The sequence below is a fragment of the Manis pentadactyla genome, chromosome 1, assembly GCF_030020395.1.
Source record: "Manis pentadactyla isolate mManPen7 chromosome 1, mManPen7.hap1, whole genome shotgun sequence".
NCBI lineage: Eukaryota > Metazoa > Chordata > Mammalia > Pholidota > Manidae > Manis > Manis pentadactyla.
Genome location: NC_080019.1, coordinates 106553507 through 106575116, shown reverse-complemented (window position 1 = coordinate 106575116; position 21610 = coordinate 106553507). Strand labels below are relative to the sequence as shown.

General features: G+C 36.4%; 1 protein-coding gene across 6 annotated transcripts in view; it reads right to left on the bottom strand.

Moving 5' to 3' along the window:
- NAALADL2 (N-acetylated alpha-linked acidic dipeptidase like 2) overlaps positions 1–21610 on the bottom strand; it is a 1368824-nt gene that overhangs the window by 502569 nt on the left and 844645 nt on the right. For all 6 annotated transcript variants that reach the window (XM_057500065.1, XM_057500068.1, XM_057500075.1 and 3 more), the window contains one exon: positions 17785–17935. In XM_057500065.1, the coding sequence (XP_057356048.1) occupies positions 17785–17935 (151 nt within the window). The remainder of the gene's footprint in view (positions 1–17784; positions 17936–21610) is intronic.

Below are 21610 nucleotides of genomic sequence, written 5' to 3'. Positions count from 1 at the left end.
ACGTTTTGTAATCCTGGGTGATTAAACTCTGGATATGATGAAAAGCTTTATTTGAGGACAAAACCAGTTGTGAATTTTTGATTAAGCACCAAAACATAAAACAAATAAACAAAACATAAAGGGATGTGTGAAGATAGAAAGAAAAGTAACAGAGAACACTTTTCTTTTGATTCATTATATATTTGACCTTTCCTAATGCACATAACTTAGAGAAGTCAGAGTCACTATTAGAGTTCCATTTAAATATCTACCTTGAGAAATTGACTTTAAAATATCAGGAGTACCTCCTAAGACTTTTGTACAAATGAAACTCTGTATTATTTAGTAGAGTGGGGTTAGTTTAAAATATATCTATATCTATATATCTATATCCAGAGAGAATTCCAATGTTTCACAGATACCAGGAGGGAGCATCCACTTTAACACAGGACAAGGATTGGCATCAACTTTCTGATTCCTAACTCCCTACAAGAAAACATATTCCCCATAGCATCAGCGACTTTGTGGTCTGGCCTCACCTATCATTCCTCCCTCATTTCTCACAACTCTCTATTGTCTGGTCCAGCCATGTGCATTCACAAAGTACCTGCTTCTTCTTGATCAGTGCTTTTGATTGTTCAGATCTTTACTTGGAATCCAACTCATGCTTAGACTTTAGATGTATTCATTTCTTTTCTTGGATAGTTTCCCCTTCCAAAAACATTTCATCCAGTGATCTCCCGTGTAGCTGTCCCTCTCCCATTCACCTTTCCAAATTTAGTCCAAGCTTCATATGGAAACGCAAGGTACCCAGAATATTTGAAACAAGAATAAAGTTGAAGAATGGACATAACCCACAAACTACAAAAATGTGCTATAGAGTTATAGTAATCAAGACAGTGTGGTATTGGAATAAGGATAGGCATAGAGATCAAATTGAGTAGAATTGAGAGTACAGAAATTATCCATACATCAATGCATATTGATTTTCAGTAAGAATACCAAGACATTCCTATGGGAAAAAATAGGATTTTTTTTCAACAAATGGTACAGAAGTATCTGGATATCTACATGCCAAAGAATAAATTTAGATGCCTACATCACACATTTACAAAAATTAACTCAAAATGAATCAAAGAACTAAATGTAAATGTTAAAACTCTAACTCTCTTAGAAGAAAACATAGGTGCAAATTTTCTTAACCTTGGACTAGAAGACAGTTTCTTAGAAATGACACCAAAAGCACAAGTAACCTAAGGGGAAAAAATGATAAATTGAATTGCATCAAAATGAAAACCTTGTGTATCAAAGGATAGTACCAAGGCACTGAAAAAAACTTACAGAATAGATGAAAATATTAGTAAGTCAAATACTAATAAAGAACTCCTACCACTCAACAGTGAAAAGACAATAACCCAGTGAAAAATGGTCAAATGGTCAAAAGATATGAATAGACATTTCTCCAAAGATGACATACAAATGGCCAATAAACACATGAAGAGATCCTCAACATCATTATTCATTAGGGAAATGCAAATTAAAGTGACAATGAGCTACCATTTTCTACCCACTAGGACGACTATGACTTTTAAAAAATCAGAACAAAACAAAACCAGAAAAATAACAAAGGAAGGAAAGAGTATAGAAAAAAAAGACTCGTCCTGTATCGCTGGTAAGAATTTCAAAAGGCCCATCTATAGAAAACCGTTTGGCAGTTCTTCCAAAAGTTAAACATAGTTACTGTATGACATAGCAGTTCCACTCCTGGGTATATACCAAAGAGAACTAAAAGCATATTCACGCAAAAACTTGTATATGATACGAAGTTTATAGCAGCATATTTGTAACAGCTAAAAAGTGGAGAAAATTCAAATGTCTATCAAGTGATGAACAGAAAGAGGACGTGTGATGTGTCCCTACAGTGGAAAATTATTCATCCATAAGAAAGGAATGAAGTAATGGTATCAGTTATAAAGAACATATATTGTATGATCACATTTATATGAAATATCCAGCATAGGGAAATCCATAAAGAAAAGTAATATATTTGTAGTTGCTAGGAACTTGAGGGAGAGGGAAATAAGGAGTGACTGCTAATGGGTACAGGTATTCTTTTTTTTGAGTAATGAAAATATTTTGGAATAGTGGTGATTATTGCAAAACTCTGATTAAACTAAAAATAGTGAATTGTACACTTCAAAATGGTGAATTTCATGGCATGTGAATTATATTTCATTAAAAAAAAAACATTTACTCGAAGCTGTACCTCCTCAGTAACTAACTTTTTAGGCTGAGAAAGGTGCCCATCCCATAACTGAAGCACTTTATTCTTCTTTTCTGGACTACTGTTATGTTACTTTGTAATTAGTCTTCAAATATCTCTGTCTCTTCTGGATCCTTAGTTTCTGAAATAAGGACACTCTATTTTGCCTCCGTGTGTCTTACTTATAATAGTCACTTGAGAAATGCTTATCGATTGAATGAGGGAACTCTTAGGGCATAGAAAGACATCTTAAGGAATAAAAGAATCTGTGATCATGTGTACTTTTTCTTTACTTCAGCAATAACAAAAGGGTGCTGATCAGCATCTTGATTGGGTGACAGGAGCTTGCTTCAAAAACCTAGGGCCGCTTGAACGAGCTAGGCTGCCACAAAGCCACTCCTAAAACTCCCTGCTGAGAACTACCTTCTCTATGTAGAACTAAGAAGGGGACAGAGAGCTGTTTAGCAGCTCTGGGTCCCATTTGGAATTCCCTGTATAAGGGTGGGTCAGGAAGTACCAGTGGCCATTATCCCAGCCACTGCAGGCTGCTCTCACGTGGGAGCAGTACACAGAATGCAAATTTAGAAAGACTGTATAACTCATTTATTGCTGGCCTTGTTCACCATCCTGATGCAAATCTCCTGGCAATGTCTGAACAGAAAAGTATGGCCTGAGAAAAGAAAGTCATATTTCATCACTGTCTATCCCATTATATTAAAATGTGATTTTATAGCAGTCCTAATTTTATCATAGTTACTTTCACATTTATAAAATCAGCAGCCATTTCTTCTATGTCTTCTAATGAACTACTTACTAAATAGCAATATAAATTTTTGAGTGATATTTCCCAAAATAATACATATCCTATATTTTGTTCTTATTGAGAGAAGAGGATATAAAATGATTAGAGAATTAACAGTGATTGTTTATATAACATGCTACACACTTGAAACTCTCCAGACTAAATATAATGTCCGTATAATTTAGTTATAGACTGTTAGTAATATGTTGAGGTTACCTTTCTTTCAGACAGTGATACAACTTTTTGCTAAAATACCAGGCCAAGGTTCAGATTTTAGCACATTTCTTTTTAGTTATAATCCTTTTTCCCCCAAGAAAATTTGATTCCCCAATTTATATTCTCCTTCTCTAACCTCTGTACATAGGGCCTGTCCAGATAGGTAATGGATACCTGAGAAAAGGAATTTTTTATCTGGTTTCCATAAGTCTGAAGGGGGTTTATCTAAAGATTTTTTAGGGATGGATGCATGAATCCTCTGAAATCACATACAATTTTTAATATGTTTTATGTATGGCTTTTTGGAAAGAAGATACATTTCATAAAGTTGTCAGTGCCTCAGGGATTAATCACCACTTATATTTTGTGCCCATTCTCCTTAATAACATTCACTCTTATTTTAAGGAATAGTATGTCCACAATATCAAGCTAGACACTTAAGGAATTAAACAAAATGTAAGGCAGCACTCAGAGACTCAGGTATTTAATCATGTAATTGAAAAGGCAAGCTGTCTTCTTCATTTTGATGTGGAAAAGAGTGTGTTTGTGACCTTCAACATCTCTTTCAGCGCTGGAAATCTAGAACTGTGAATCATCATTCACAGGCAGCAGTGGAGTTAAAGAAAGAGACAAAGAAAAAAAAAACAATGCAGCACCTTTGCACCTTTTCTCTCTGCACTCAGTCAACTGAACCTTACAGTTCCAAGCTGGAAGATAGTGAGAGAAGGATCATCCTGCCCAGCCCCTCATTTCACACCCCTCCATCTTCTGACTGATGAGTGTAGTCAATGTGAGATGTGACTGCCACTATTCGCAACACTGACTCTGAGATTAACCTGTATCTGCCTGAAGTCTACTAAAAGAAAAAGGCTTTCAACTGCATGCCAGCCCAGCATGCCAGCAGAGCTGTGCCTCCTCTGGCTTTGCTGTACTGCCAGAGGACTTCTCTCTTCTTGCTGTGCAGCCCCTCATCTAGCAGAGCTGAGGTCCTCCCTCCCTCACCGCCTTGAGGGCCTCTCCCTCTTCACCTCAGTTGACTTCACAGTGCCCCAGTGCTCAGCCCAGAGCAGGTGGAGAACCCGCCCGAACCTTGTTTAAGGACAACCCAAGAAGTCTCGGGTTTCTGTCCACACTGCAGTGACTGAATTTGCCTGGGACCTGAAACTCTTATATCTTTTATTTCCTCATGGGAACTGGGCCCTGCTGCAGGACCCCCATCCAGAGATTGCCCAAAATTATGAGCTTCTTCCAGTGAAAAACTACAATTAATTTATTAGTCAGGGCTGTAGACATTCATCTTACCAGAGCTGATGCCAGAGTTTGGGCACTTGGCAGTTCCTGGCTATACTAACTTGCCCAAATGATAACATTATCAACACAAGCCAAAAAGTTACTTAGACCTAATCAGGAAAAGAGACTCATGAGCTACCGTACTAATTGTTGCACTCAATATTTTCTATTTTTCTTCTTGAAAATGATGAAAATAGAGACATGATGAAATTATACCTCCTTCCTCTGTAATTTCTATGATACTGAAGTCAAAGGAGCTGTTTTTATAATTTCCTCTTATATTATTTTGCTAGGACTGCTATAACAAAGTTATCATAGGCGGGGTGGCTTAAACCACAGAAACGCATTTCCTTATAGTTCTGGAGACTAGAAGTGCTAGATCAAGGTATCCTCAGGGTTGGTTTCTTCTGAGGCCTTTCTCCTTGACTTGCAGATGGCCATCATCTCCCTGTATCTTCAAATGGTCTTCCTTCTGTGTCTGTCTATGTCCTTACCTCCTTTTCTTAGAAGGACAACAGTCATATTGGGTTGGAGTCCAATCCATTGTCCTCATTTTAGCTTAACTCTTTGAAGCCCCTACCTCCATACAATCTGAGGTACTGGGGGTTAGTACTTCAATATATGAACTTTAGAAGACAGAAATTTAGCCCATAACACCTCTTGAAGGAAAATCATCTGTATTCCATGGTCAAATCTATTAAGAAATCTTAGTTTCAATCTAAATAAGGTGAATACCTGTTATTTTACATAGTTATTCATAACAAACCCTTTTACTCCCAAAGATGTCCTAACTGGTCTATTATGCAGTTACCCTAAGTCTAAAGAAATCTCCTTGGTTTTGACCAGTTTTCATTAGTGCATCAAAAGCTGTAACAAAATGCTCAACACCACCCTGAGTAAAGGTCCTGAACAGTAAGCTGGCCTGTACATCCTTGGTTTAATATTCATCATGGATTCCAAAGCTTTCTTGGAATATTGAAATAAGACTGTCAAAGAGATACCATGGTAACAAGTTAACTGTGTTTGTGAAGCAGGTGAAAATTTCAGTGAGACGTATTCTAGAACTAATTGCCTAAAGCACATTATCTTTTTGGTCTATTGCTTGGAAATGTTCATATCTGTAGTATCTTAAAAAAGTGTAACTTTATCATTTTTCCCAGGATAAAATTGCATTTTCTAGTCTGTCACAGAAATGGGAAAAAAATCACCTGAAGGATTGGTTAAAGAAGATTGTTTAAGAGTTTGTATTTTTTAGAAAAAAAAAACAGACTTTTGAAGATGGCTAGCAATGAACCAGAACAGATCATGCTGAGTAAAAGATTAGTTAGGATACACTGATTTTCCAGACTCTACACTACACCAAAAATTCAATTATAAATCTAATTACAACTTTGATTGTTAAACAATCAGCCAGATTATTTTTTATTGCTGGGTGTTTTGTTTCCTGCTGACTTACGAGCAGGTGCATCTGAGGGTGTTAACTTTGCCATTACCGTGTGACCTGTCCTTTCCAACTTACTCTATTACTTTTTTCATCATTTCCTAAGTTGCAAATGTGCCAAAGCTGTACAAACCATACTTCTCTAAACAGGGGCATAAAATGATGCTCCTTTAAAGATGAAATCCATAGTCAAATACATTTGGGAAATCTTCCTGACTAGAGTGCTTGTGAAATTAAAAAAAAAAAAACATCATCATCATCATCATAGGTTTACAATTTCTATAGTAAAGATATCTGTGTGTCTTTGTCTAACCCTCAATTTCCTTAAAAAATTTACTAAATATACTGTTGTGTTTTCAAGTCAAAAGCCTGAGAAATCAATGTAAAAGATAGGGAGAAATGAAAAGAAAGGCTTTCAGAAATTCCTGTGTCCAACAAAAAGCACAAGGGCCTTAAATAATCATACGGGGTGCACGCACGGAAGTCACAATCTTTGTGAATACACAATTGGCATCACTTCATGTTATTCAGGTGTCAAGGAAAGAAAGTTCATTACCTGACCTGTTTCCAACAGGCAGAGTTAACTTTACATGCAACAGAGATACCAAAGTCTGTTTTTTCCCTTATTACAAAGGTAGACCACATTTATATTCCTCAAAGTCTAACACTGAGATGATTATATCTCAAAAAAACTGATATTGCAAAGATTTAATTTTTCAATTCTCACTGAAAAATTTAGGACTGAGTGGCTGTTGATAATCAAAACAAAAGTAGAACATATTTTTTCATCCAGGATGCATCTCTCAAGTGAAATTGTATGGGACTAAAATTTACAATGCCAGCAGTATGAGGCAAATGCAATAACACTTTAAAGTAGCATTACAAGATTTATTTTTACATACTTAAAATTCAAAAACTCTTCAGAGAATACTGGAAATGGAAAATGTTTACTTTAGGGGCACTCAACTGTATTTTGGTTCAACACTAAACCATAAAATAATTCATGAAGCAAACCCAACATGTGGTTCTTAGAGACTGCTTTGTAAATAGATTTTAAATTATTCAAGTGGTAAAAAAGACAAACAATCTTCAATTCTCCAAAATTATATACAGTAAAAGAGTCTCATGGATGATCTAGAACAGTAGATAACCACCAAATTTTGTATAAAATCACGTTGTTTTAGACATTTGCTCTGTAGCACTCATTTGACAGAGCTTTCCTTAATGATGGAAATGCTCTATAATAGCCACATGTGGTTACTGACACCTGAAATGTAGCTAGTATGACCAATTTTTTATTTTACTTAATTTTAATTAATTTAACTTAAAATAAATAGCCACATATGGCTAGTGGTTACCATATTAGCACAGCTCTAGCTCTTATAACTCATGACCGAAAATAGCCTATTACCCTCCTGTTCTGCAAATAACGGGCAGACGGTCACCAGCTGTTTAGCTTTTCAGAGCTTGTCTTAGTCACAGATCACTTCACCCAATGCCATACTCTTCTTGGGGAGGTACATATCCAAAGACTGATTTCAGAAAAGGCATAAAGTCCTGGCCATTTGGTCCAATAATGGACAATTCTGATAGACCACATATCAAGAGTGGTTGAACTGTTTTGCACTTCCATTTTTATCCCTGCCCAGTCCTGCTATGCATCCCCCTACCCATAGGTGTTGATCTACAATAAAAATACTGCCAACCAAAACTCTCTCTCACTACCTGTTTCTGGAGCACCCAACTATTGGCAAACTCTGAGGACTGATATAGAAAATTTCAGAATAACTGCTAAGTGAAAATAAAAAAATATAAATTAGTGTTTATAGTATGCTACAGTACATGTAAAATTGAAGGGGGAATAGGAATTTATCTCCTTATTTTCAACAAAAAGAAACATGAAGAAGATCATAGGGAGTGAATCAACTGGAGTGGAAGAATTGAGGGGAGAGGACAGTTAGTGACACTTCTCCCAGGATCCACTTGTGTATAAGTCTGGCTTTTGGAGACATGCTATATTTTATTCTAAAAGAAGTAAATGAGGATAGAGGGGAAAAAAATCTATTGAAATACAAATAGAAACATATGTACCTATATACATTTTAAATAGGTAACAACCACATTAAAGGAAGTAAAATAAAGAAATTACCCAAGTAATTTTTGATTACAGTAATTTTACTGCATACCCTTGGTTCAAAGATAAGTACTGCGTACACACACACACACACACACACACACACAAAGTTTTTGTACTATTCTTGCAACTTGTCTTTAACCTTAAATTATATCAAAATTTAAAAATAACAAAAATAAACTAAGAAAATAAACTGATACTATTTCCATCACTGCTTTTGGGAAATTTTGAAAGATTTCATGTATATTATTATAGCACTTCTGCAGTTTTCTTACTGCAAAGGATGTTATCTTATGTAATGAAATCACACAATGTACAGTTATTATATGTGGCTATTTATATATGAAGAATCACAGATAAGAAATTTCAAATCTTGGTTCATTTAGCTATTTTTCCATTTAAGCTTAGATATATGTTATGATGGATTTAAAGTGAAGCTATAATTTAATTAAATATCTTTAGTAGATTTTTTTAAAAAGGAGAAAACACACAAAGGTAAAAAAAAATACATATACCTACACATGCACAAAACAAATAGCAAGCTTTTATATAGATGATCAACACACACATATAACACATTTTGGCATTTTTATAGATCCATAAGGTAAAATAATTATAAGTGAATGATTGTAAAAATATTTAGGAACCTAATGACTATTAAAGAAATTCAATAATATATTATTGGCTACTACTAATTTAAGAGACTAAAAAGAGATTGTTGGAAGAACCAAAAAATGACTATGAATAATTTCATGCCAACAAACTGGACAATCTAGAAGAAATTAATAAATTCCTGAAAACACAATAAAAGCCCTATATAATAGGCCCATAGCTGATATCACATTCAACAGTGAAAAGCTAAAAACTTTTTCCTCTAAGATAAGGAATAAGACAAGGATGCCCACTCTTGCTACTATTATTCAATGATAGCACTGGAAATTGTGACCAGAGCAATTAGGCAAGAAAGAGAAATAAAAGACAACCAAAATTCAGAAATAAAGAGATAAAATTTTCTCTGTAGCAGATACTATGGTATTTTAGTTTTATTTACATATATATATTTATATAGTTATATATTTATATGTGTGTGTATGTATTTATATGTATCTATGTAAACATACATACACGCACACACACACACACATATATAAAGACTCCACCAAAAAAATCTTTTAGAATAAACAGATTCAGTAAGGTTTCAGGATACAAAATGAATATGTAAAAATGAACTGTATTTCCATAAAATAACAATGAGTACTGGAAAGACAAGTTAAGAAAATAATCCATTTACAATAGCATCAAGAATAATATAATATTGATGTATACATTTATTCAATGAGGTAAAATATCTATACACTGAAAATTGTAAGACATTAATGAAATAAATTGAGATAACATAAATAAATGAGAAGATATCCCACGTTCTTATATTAGAAGAATTAATATTGTTTAAATGCCCAAAATACCCAAAGCAATCTACAGATTCCATGCAATCCCCATAAAAAATTGAATGCCACTTTTCAGATAAATAGAATAATCCTAAAATTTGTATAGAACCAGAAAAGATCCTGGATAGCCAAAGCACTCTTGAGAAAGAAGAACAAAGCTGGAGGCTTCACACTCCCTTATCTAAAACTATATTACACAGCCACAATAATCGAAACAGTATGGTATTGGCATTAAAAACAGACACACAGATCAATGGAACAGAAGAGAGAGCCCAGGAGAAAACTCATAATAGTCAAAGTATAAAAACCACTTATGTGTTAGTTAATAGTTCAAGAAAATAGGGTGTAAATATACTATGGTTATTATTAAACAATGAGGAAATCCTGATATTTGTGACAACATAGATGAACCCAAAGAACATTATGCTAAGTGAAATAAACCAGAGAGAGAAAGGCAAATATTTCGTGATATCACTTATATGTGAGGAGGGATGAGAGAAAGGGAGGTGGAGAGGAGGAGAGGGAGAGGGAGTGAAAAAAAAAAGAATGAGAAAGAAAGAGAAAATAAAGAAAGAGATGCACAAACTTTCAGTTATGAGGAGAATAAAGTCTGAAGATCTAACGTATAACTTGTTGACTACAGTTGACAATGTTGTTACTTGACATCGGCTATAAGAGTAACAAGTGTTCTCCCCCTGCACACACACACAAAAGATAAATATATGAGTTGATGGATGTGTTCATTAACTCAGTGGTGGGAATCTTTCATAATATATACATAAATCAAATCACCCGACTATGTACCTTAAATATATTGCATTATTTGTCAAGTATACCTCAGTAAAGCTGAGAAAATGAAAAATAAATTAAAATAAAAAGTTCATGAAAATCTTACCTTGACCTACCTGCAGAGAATCAAGTGATGAAAAAGTGTCACTTTTAAGACAGATGTAGAAAATTTTCTCTAAGCACTATGTAACTAAATTCTAATTTTCAGATTGGTTTGACATAATATAGATTTTCTGCCATTAACCAGAAAAGCAAAAAAATTAACAGTCAGACAATCATGTTCTAGTTTATGAAAGACATCCATAAAGGATACTTTTAAGTTGACTATTCATAATGGCTCACTTGGAAATCAGCTTCTTAAAACATGAGACTTATGATGTAAGGCTTAATATAGAGAAATTAAGAATTCTAATTAAATTATATATTGTTTTAAAATAATCAATATGCTATAATTATGTCTGAAATTTCTGTAGCATAATCTGCCATATAGTGAAAATTGATCCTTTGTAATAGTTTAGAAATGAAAAATGGCCACTATTTTTAGGTTGTCATTATCACTTAATGGTGAATATAAAAACAGACTATATTGACCTTTACAACTTCATATTTGATACTAGTTCTACCAATCATGTTTTGTTTTGTCTAAGAGGGTTTAATTTTGTCAACAATAAAATCCCCTGTTACTGTAGTTTATAGATCTTGACCATAGCAGATAAAAAAGCATGAAAACTGACTGGGTAAAAGTAAAATTAATTGTGTTAATTAGCATGATTTGTTACTTCTCAGATTTATTCTTTTTCTTCTAAGCTATTTCAGATGGTATTTTCTATTCAGCTATTGTGAGGCCAGTAAAAGTTGTCCTGTTGACAAATGTAAGATAAAAGAATATATTGTGCTATGAAAAGGTAAAACTAATTCTATTGTTGTTTCAATTAGCTTCTTATATACATTATGATTGAAATTTATTGATAAATCTTAGTTTTTTTAAGCACTGGATTTTTAAAAAACTTAGATTAAAAAATCTAAGAATCACAATAGATTTTTGTGGTAACTTTGATGCTTAACCAAACTGTCTCTGTTGATAAGGTATGTGTTTAATTTAAAATAGCTCCCAGTACAATAATAACATTCTGAGTGACTAACAGACTATAGGGCATAATTGTTTCCAATGAATTATTATCATTGAAAAGTGTTCTTTAAATGTTATAATCTTAGACAATTCAACAAGCAATTAGGAATTTCCCTGTTTGGACCAACAAAAGTTATGTAACCAAAATTATTTTTCAAAACAAAATTTATATATTTTTTGAGCTTCTGAAGGATTTTTTTTTCATATTGTTAATGTACAATTACTTGAACATTATGGTTACTAGACTTCCCCTATTATCAAGTCCCCCCACATATTCCATTACAGTCACTGTCCATCAGCATGGTAAGATGCTATAGAATCATTACCTGTCTTCTCTGCATAAACTGCCTTTCCCGTGTCCCCCCCTGCTACATTATGTGTGCTAATTGTAATGCCCTTTTTTCCCCTTATTCCTCCCTTCCCATCCATCCTCTCTAGTCCCTTTCCCTTTGGTAACTTAGACCATTCTTGGGTTCTGTGAGTCTGCTGCTGTTTTGTTCCTTCAGTTTCTTCTTTGTTCTTATACTCTACAGATGAGTGAAATCATTTGATACTTGTCTTTCTCCACCTGGCTTATTTCACTGAGCATAATACCCTCTAGCTCCATCCATGTTGTTGCAAATGGTAGGATTTGTTTTCTTCTTGTGGCTGAATAATATTCCATTGTGTATATGTACCACATCTTCTTTATCCATTCATCTACTGATGGACACTTAGGTTGCTTCCATTTCTTGGCGATTGTAAATAGTGCTGAGATAAACATAGGGGTGCATCTGTCTTTTTCAAATTGGGCTGCTGCATTCTTAGGGTAAATTCCTAGGAGTGATTCCTGGGTCAAATGGTATTTCTATTTTGAGTTTTTTGAGAAACCTCCACACTGCTTTTCACAATGGTTGAACTAATTTACATTCCCATCAGCAGCGTAGGAGGGTTCCCCCTTCTCCACATCCTCACCAACATTTGTTGTTGTTTCTCTTTTGGATGTTGGCCATCCTAACTGGTGTGAGGTGATATCTCATTGTGGTTTTAATTTGCATTTCTCTGACGATTAGCCATATGGAGCATCTTTTCATGTGCCTGTTGGCATTCTGAATTTCTTCATTTACTGATGTTCTTTTTATGGCCTAGTATATGATCTATTCCTTAAAATGTACCATGTGCACTTGAGAAGAATGCATATCCTGTTGCTTTTGGATACAGTGTTCTGTACATGTCCATTAGGTCCATCTGTTCTAAAACGTTGTTCAGTGCATCTGTCTCTTTACTTATTTTCTGTCTGGTTGATCTGTCCTTTGGAGTGAGTGGTGTGTTGAAGTATCCTAAAATGAGTGCATTGCATTCTATTTCCCCCTTAAAATGTGTTAGTATTTGTTTCACATATGTAGGTGATCCTGTGTTGGCTGCATAGATATTTATAATAGTTATATCCTCTTGTTGGACTGACCTCTTTATCACATTATGTAATATCCTTCTTTGTCTCTTGTTACTTTCTTTGTTTTGAAGTCTATTTTGTCTGATACAAGTACTGCAACTCCTGCTTTTTTATCTCTATTAGCTTCATGAAATATCTTTTTCCATCCCTTTACTTTCAGTCTGTGTATGTCTTTGGGCTTGAAGTGAGTCTCTTGTAGGCAGCATATAGACGGTTCTTGTTTTTTTTTAATTCAGTGACTCTATGTCTTTTGATTGGTGCATTCAGACCATTTACATTTAGGGTGATTATCAGTAGGTATGTACTTATTGCCATTGCAGGCTTTAGATTCATGGTTACCAAAGGTTCAAGGGTGATTCCCTTACTATCTAACAGTCTAATTTATCTCACTTCATGTGCTATTACAAACACAACCTAAAGGTTCTTTTTTTTTCCTCCTTTTTTTTCCTCCTCCATTCTTTGTATGTTATGAATCATATTTTGTACTCTCTGTCTATCCCTTGGGTGACATCTATTCAGCCTTAGGAAAACTTCCATCCATAGGAGTCCCACCAAAATGCACTGTAGAGGTGGTTTGTGGGAGGTAAATTCTCTCAGCTTTTTCTTATCTGAAAATTGTTTAATCCCTCCTTCAAATTTAAATGATAATCATGCTAGATACAGTATCCTTGGTTCAAGGGCCTTCTGCTCCATTGCATTAAATATATCATGCCATTCCCTTCTGGCCTGTAAGGTTTCTGTTGAGAAGTCTGATGATAGTCTAATGGGTTTTCCTTTGTACGTGAATTTTTTCTCTCTTGAGCTGCTTTTAAAAGTCTGTCTTTATCCTTGATCTTTGTCATTTTAATTATTATATGTCTTGGTGTTGTCTTCCTTGGTTCCCTTGTGTTGGGAGATCTGTGGATCTCCATGGCCTGAGAGACTATCTCCTTCCCCAGATTGGGGAAGTTTTCAGCAATTACTTCCTCAAAGACACTTTCTACCCCTTTTTCTCTCTCTTCTTCTGGTACCCCTATAATACTAATATTGTTATGTTTGGATTGGCCACACAGTTCTCTCAATATTCTTTCATTACTAGAGATTCTTTTTTCTCTCTGTGCCTCAGCTTCTTTGTATTCCTCTTCTCTAATTTCTATTCCATCTACCTTCTCTTCTACTACATCTAATCTGATTTTAAATCCCTCCATTGTATGTTTCATTTCAGATATGGAATTTCTTAATGATTGAGTCTCAGACATAAATTTGTTCCTGAGATCTTGAATATTTTTCTGTACCTCCATAAGCATGTTTATGATTTTTATTTTGAACTCTCTTTCAGGCAGATTGGTGAGTTCTGTTTCATTTGGCCCTTTTTCTGGGGTTTGTGAGATTTTGGTCTGAATAATGTTCTTTTGACATTTCATATTTCTTTGTGGTGCCCACTAGTGCCCAGAAGCTCCAGTGTCTGGAGCTGCTCAGCCCCTAGAGTGAGGTTGGGGGTCATAGGGAAGCAGAGCTGGTGTCTGCAGGGAGGAAAGATCTTTTTCCTGATTCCCGTCTGTGGTGCCTGTCTCTGGTGTCAGAGCCAGTGGGCTGAGCACACGGGTGTAAGTCACTGTGCTTTGTGTCTCTAGCCGTTGTAGGTGGGGCCTTCCTCTGGCTGGCCTGATGCCAGCACAGTGCCTGCAGGTTTGTGAACTGGTGCCGGCAGGCTAGGAGGAAGGAGTAGCAGGCTGGGAGCCTCAGAGCTGAGTAGGCAGCCAGGGGGATGGGGCACCTGAAGCTCCTCAAATTTCCCAACCTGCTGGGCAGAGTGTGCTCAGACAACCTTGTCCAGCTCTCCCTTCTCCCCGTAGCAAGCTCCATGCAAACCGTGCCCCTTCAGCAGCCCTCTTGCTGCTAGGAAGCCTCTCAGACCGCCTGCCTTTCCCTTGTCCCAGAGTGGCCAGGTGTGGATCCCCTCCTCCACAGATGGCCAGAATTTCAGTCTCTCAAGCACTCCACCTGTCCCAGCTCCCCAACGTCCAGAGCACCACACAGTGTAGGTTTCTGCCCCCAAAGCAGACCTCCAGGGCTGGGTGTTCAGCAGTCCCAGGCTTCCACCCCCTCCCTGCTCTGTTTCTCTTCCTCCCACTGGTGAGCTGGGGTGGGGAAAGGGCTCTGGTCCCACCATATTAAGGCTTTCTTATGTTACCCTGTTTTGTGAGGTCTGCTCTGTTCGTGAGGTCTGTATGCAGTCTGGTGTAGCCTTCTTTCGTGTTGCTGTTTTAGGGTTAGTTGTATCAATTAACTACATTTTCATACTATTTGTGATTTTGGGAGGAGCTCTCCATCTCACCTCTTATGCCGCCATCTTGAATCCAAAATTTAGATTTTTTTAAAGGAGCAGTTCAAATTTAAACAATCTACATTCTCAATGTGTTGCAAAGTAAACATTCTGAAAAATTCGAAGAGCTGAACAATGAGCCACTCTTTAAATGGTTCTAAGAATCAAGTTGAAAAATATTTTATATAAATCTGAAGAGTTCAGGACACATACAAGAACTACCAATTGCAGTAAAATAGCAAAAATCCAGACACTGTGCATTTTCCAAAAAAGTGACAAGACATTTCATGCAGCAAATCCTTAACACTTTATTTTGACAACTGGCACATATTTATATTTCCTGTTATTCTAGTCAGGGGACAGTTCAACATTGTTTCAGTTGATTAAGTGCCAACTCAAGTCAGTCTTTCAACATTTGTCCAGGTAACTGGACCAAGAATATCTGGTGAAGACTTGTCACAAATTACAGTGATATTTTTTATTGTTTGAATGATTTTGGTTGGCAGAGGTGATGCTGAACAGACAGTAAGTAAACAACACACAGATCCACTGAATTGTAATACTGGGATATTAAATAAACTGTGTCATTTGATACACTTCCCTAGAGTAAAACTAGTGAAACAATTTTCCTCTCCAGAATTTAAAGCAAAGAAAAAGGAATAATTTTAAAAATAAAAAAAAACAGGATTATAACAACTAAAAAGAAGGACACAAAACTTTAAATCAGGATGGATTTTAGGAAATAAGAAGAATTAAGTCTAAATCAGGATGAAAAAAATATCTTGGATTATTGCTGACAAAAATGTATGACCATAATCTCATCATCAGAAAAAAAAATTAATTAGCTCAATTGAGGAACATTCTACAAAATAAACTGCTAGTATTTTTTAAGGGTCAAGGCAACAAAAGAAAGACTAAGGAACTGTTGCAGATTGAAGAGGATTAAGGAGAGAGCTGGCTTTTAAAATGCAACATAGAATTCTGGATTGGATGTTAGATTAGAAAAAAAAATAGTGAGAGAACTGAGGAAATTTGAAATAAATCTATAATTAGTTAATAGCAATGTACTAATTTTGTGGCTTTAATAAGGATGCTAAGATAAAGGTTTATAGATTCTTTATATACTATGTTTGAAACTATTTTGTGAGCTTTAATTATTTAAAAATTTAAATTAAAAAGAAAAAGTACTCTGAGATGGCTCAAGACTGTGGCCAACATTTTAAGAGATATAACTGAGGAATTCTATAGTTATGAAATGATCTGAGCCAAAAATAATGTTAAGAGTACATGTTGCCAACTGAGCAGCCTACCATCTTAAGTAGAGTATTCATAAAGTATGTTTTTTGGTAGCACTGCAACCCAGTGATTTGCCACAAGGCGTTACCTGCCACAGGCAACCTCTGAAGTAAGGCATTACAACCCAAGGGAATTAGAGCATTTGTAAATGAGAGCTGGACTGATATTTTTGCTGATACATGGAAATTGTGGGTGAACACCTCCTAATTTTAGCTTCAAAATGGTATAATAATAGATTGTACAAAGTATAGATCCTTGAGGTCCCAGAGAAAATACCTACTTGGATTATTAAAGCAGTAATCAGTAGACCCAATAAAATGCATAAATTACAACTAATATTTGACTCAATTTACTTCCTTCTTAGAGAGTTATTGATTGATTGGTAAAGTTAATAGAGAGAAAGGACAGCCAGACTTGAGTGAGGTAATTAGTAAAATCTTTTGTAATGTTTTGTGGGAATCGGAAAAATTTTGGCAGGACACATGAATAATTAAATTAAATTTTTTTTGTTAATTACTGACTGAAATGTCACTGTGAATGGGTTAGTATCACCACTGAGGAAAGTCCAAGAGTTTTTCCTCAGCCAACTCTGTATAAATGGAATATTTATCAATTACACAGTAGACAGAAAGTCAATACAGTGAATACCTGCCAAAATCTCAGCTGTCTTCTCCACCATATGACCCCCCAATATTGAGAGCACAGCTTACTGGGGAAGAGGAGCATGTTGATACAAGGATGGCCACCTCTATGCTGCCAGTGACTGGCCAGACCAATGAGATCCCTTCTCTTAGGGGACCAGAAAATTTGACTCCATGTTAACGTCATTCTTCTCCAGTGTCATTCACCACTATTTTAGTCACCTAACGTGACCATGTCTACCTGAGACTCTTTACCTAAAGTTATTAAAGCCATCCCAAAGCAGCAGACATTTCACCTTTTTTAGTATTTGTATGTGCTTTCCACTGACATGGGGTGCCTGTGGACATGGCATTAATTTATCGGTCAAAAATAACAATACATAAAATATGTTTTCTGTGATCACAATAATACAATTCATTGAGTCAAAATATATTATAGATTTTTTTTAAGTTTTATTCCAACAAATGGGTAGTCTCTAATTTGAACAGAAAAATACTTTACTTTTTACAATACAGAGTTTTCAACATTACTATCCCTAGAGTAATTTAGGTTGCATGTACTCCTAAACTGCAACCTTGTAATGCTTACAAGAATAATAAACATTAACAATGGACTTACCAATACTTGGGTAACCAGGTGTAGAAGGGTCTCCTCCTGGATTCAGTGACACCATGAAGGTGTCATAACTAAGATTTGCACTCTTTGGTAAATCACAAGGATCAATATATAGAAGAACACCTCCAAATCCAGCTTTTTCCAATAAGGAAAGCTAAAAGAGGAGAACAAACTATTAAAAATAGTATCATAAATAAGAAAAGTTCATATATTGTCATTTCATGAATATGAATAAGTTAACGCCCTTTTCTAGATCTTATAAAATAAGCAGACCCTTCAGGTTACCCAATTTTCAAAGCCCAGTTGGAGTGTTATTCTGCCAGCCTCTTCCCTTTTTTTCTCTATCTCAATAATATTTAAGCAGTATTCCTATAATGTCTATATTTGATTTTAGTTATATACACATGAAATTTCCCCCTCTCTCAACTGTCCAAATAGATCTGGAATTTCTATTTTTGTGATATTAACAAAGAATCTACCACAAAGCTCCTTTATAAAAAGAGAGATTTTCTGACCACTATCATGTCCTTCCCTAGAGCAGAAGTCACCTGCAGTATTTTGATATACCTCCCCCAGGGTTGAGCCTCTCATACCAGATGCTGTATACTGAAATTCTTTCATGCTGTTTGGCAATACACACTGTCCTAAAGCTCCTGAGGGTTCTGCCATTCTAGTCACTGGTCACTCTGGTCTTTGTCCTAAATGTCTCCCAGGCAGACCTCCCAATTATAGCAACTGAGCGATTTACAGAACACAGGGAGGGGCCTCCTTCTGAATGGTCAACTCCTGCACTATCTCTGTCATTAAATATTTTAAAAATAGCCTCTCTTTACTTCATTTGAGACATAGCTGATACAAAGATTCTTCTCTGCTCTTTACTAAGTACATAAGAAATAAGTATGATGGGGCAGATGGACTTGACAACATTCCCTGTTCTCTTTAACTTGGTAAATTGATTTTGGGGTAAGGAACTTACACATGTTAGTGTGTGATGTGAAATGCTATTAATGTGACACACTTATCTCAAGTATCAGTTTTTATCTTTCTACATATTATTCCTTTATGTAACTAAAATTATATTTTAGATATAATTTTCCCCTGTAAAAGTACAACCTAATTATATATAAAAATATATATAAAATATAACTTCAATTACATAAAGGAATTATGTGACAATCATGATTTGCTAATGCTATTTGTTATGAGAGAGGAAAAGTAATTAGGGGATAATAGGGAATAATGGAGACTATGACTAAGGGTCACAGGGAGTTGCTGTTCATTGTGTGGCTCCAGTTAACACCTACACTTCACTTCCTAGTTACTGTTTGTCTTGTTTGTTGAGTTTAAAGAAAGGCTGTAGCTAGTGTGCCTGGCTAGAGTACTCCATGAGGACAGGAATCATGCATATCTTCTATATCACTATACTCCTTGCCCTTAGCAGGCCCGTTGTAGGCATTCAAGAGTATGCTATGCAAAACAATGAGGGAGAAGAATGCTAGTTTGTCACAGAAACTATTCTTAGAAAAAGAGAGCTTTGAGCAACTATTAGAATGTACTTCTATGGGGGAAAATTATATATAAAATATAATTTTAATTACACAAAGGAAATGATATGTAGAAAGATAAAAACTGATATTTGAAATAAGTGTACCACATTAGTGACATTTTTTTAACTCCTTTAAAAATGTTCTGTACTTTCCAATCTTTAATATAATGAGCAAGTAGGTGTTATTTTTATATAAGAAAAAAGAAAACTAATACTGAGAACCTAAGCAAATTATAGCAAAGTATAATTACCTCACATGTACCTTCTATAACAAACCACTCTGATCATATTTGTATCATTTTTCCCCCTCTTTAATGAAGAGGGGGAGAGGATTTAGGTTGAGAAGAGGAATGAGAAAAGGGGGAAAGAACAAAGGATATGTGAATAAGAAGGCCAGATTTAAGCCTGACTCTCCAACAGCTCACACTGAAGTCCTTAGGGAGGACAACTAATGCTTACATGCTGAATTGCTTTTCTTAAAAAAGGAATAATCAATGGAATGATTTTGAATGTTCTGCTTCCTATAGGAGACTCTATCAAGAAAAAATATGAACTTCTCTAGAAAGCAATTTTTAAAAAATTACTAAAGCAGTCCGAGGGGCGGAAGATGGCGGCGTGAGTAGAGCAGCGGAAATCTCCTCCCAAAACAACATATATCTATGAAAATATAACAAAGACAACCCTTCCTAGAATAAAGACCAGAGGACACAGGACAATATCCAGACCACATCCGCACCTGAGAGAACCCAGCGCCTCGCGAAGGGGGTAAGATACAAGCCCCGGCCCCGCGGGAGCCGAGCGCCCCTCCCCCCAGCTCCCGGCGGGAGAAGAGCAGGCAGAGCGGGAGGGAGACGGAGCCCAGGGCTGCCGAACACCCAGCCCCAGCCATCCGGGCCAGAGTGCAGGGCCCTCAATACTGGGAAAACAGGGCAGCAAGAACAGTGAGCAGGCACTGGAGGCTGGGCCACAGAGGACATACGAAAAGCGCGCGACCATTTTTTTTTTTTTTTGCTTTTTTGCTGCTTTGTTTTGGCGAGCGCTTTTTGGAAGTCTTAAAGGGACAGGGACCCCAATACTAGGGAAACAGCGCAGAAAGACCGGTGAGCAGAGGCCTGAGGCTGGCACCGGAGAATAAAGAAAAACGAACGACCACCTTTTTTTTTTAATTAAAAAAATTTTTTTTCTTGTTTTTTTTTGTGGTCGTTGTTTTGTTTTGGCGGGTGCTTTTTGGAAGTCTTAAAGGGGCAGGGCGGGTCACTTAATCCAGAGGTAGGCAATCCGGGATCTCTGGGCACCCTAACCCCTGGGCTGCAGGGAGCAGGGAGGCCCCTTACGGAGATAAATAGCCTCCCAGCAGCTCCTGCTCCAACGCGACTCCACCACTTTGGAGTAGCTGCCCGAGCCAGGCCACGCCCACAGCAACAGCGGAGATTAACTCCATAGCAGCCGGGCATGAAGCAGAAACCCTATCTGCGCGCAGCTGCGCAGCACAAGCCACTAGAGGCCGCTGTTCTCCCAGGAGAGGAGGGCCACAAACCAACAAGAAAGGAAGTCCTTCCAGTCGTCCCAGTTCTGCAGACTATTCCTATCACCATGAAAAGGCAAAGCTACAGGCAGACAAAGATCACAGAGACAACACCAGAGAAGGAGACAGACCTAACCAGTCTTCCTGACAAAGAATTCAAAATAAGAATCATAAACATGCTGACAGAGATGCAGAGAAATACGCAAGAAAAATGGGATGAAGTCCGGAAAGAGATCACAGATGCCAGAAAGGAGATCGCAGAAATGAAACAAACTCTGGAAGGGTTTATAAGCAGAATGGATAGAATGCAAGAGGCCATTGATGGAATTGAAATCAGAGAACAGGAACGCATAGAAGCTGACATAGAGAGAGACAAAAGGATCTCCAGGAATGAAACAATATTAAGAGAACTGTGTGACCAATCTAAAAGGAACAATATCCGTATTATAGGGGTCCCAGAAGAAGAAGAGAGAGGCAAAGAGATGGAAAGTATCTTAGAAGAAATAATTGCTGAAAACTTCCCCACACTGGGGGAGGAAGTAATCGAACAGACCACGGAAATACACAGAACCCCCAACAGAAAGGATCCAAGAAGGGCAACACCAAGACACATAATAATTAAAATGGCAAAGATCAAGGACAAGGAAAGAGTGTTAAAGGCAGCTAGAGAGAAAAAGGTCACCTATAAAGGGAAACCCATCAGGCTAACGTCAGATTTCTCAACAGAAACCCTACAGGCCAGAAGAGAATGGCATGAT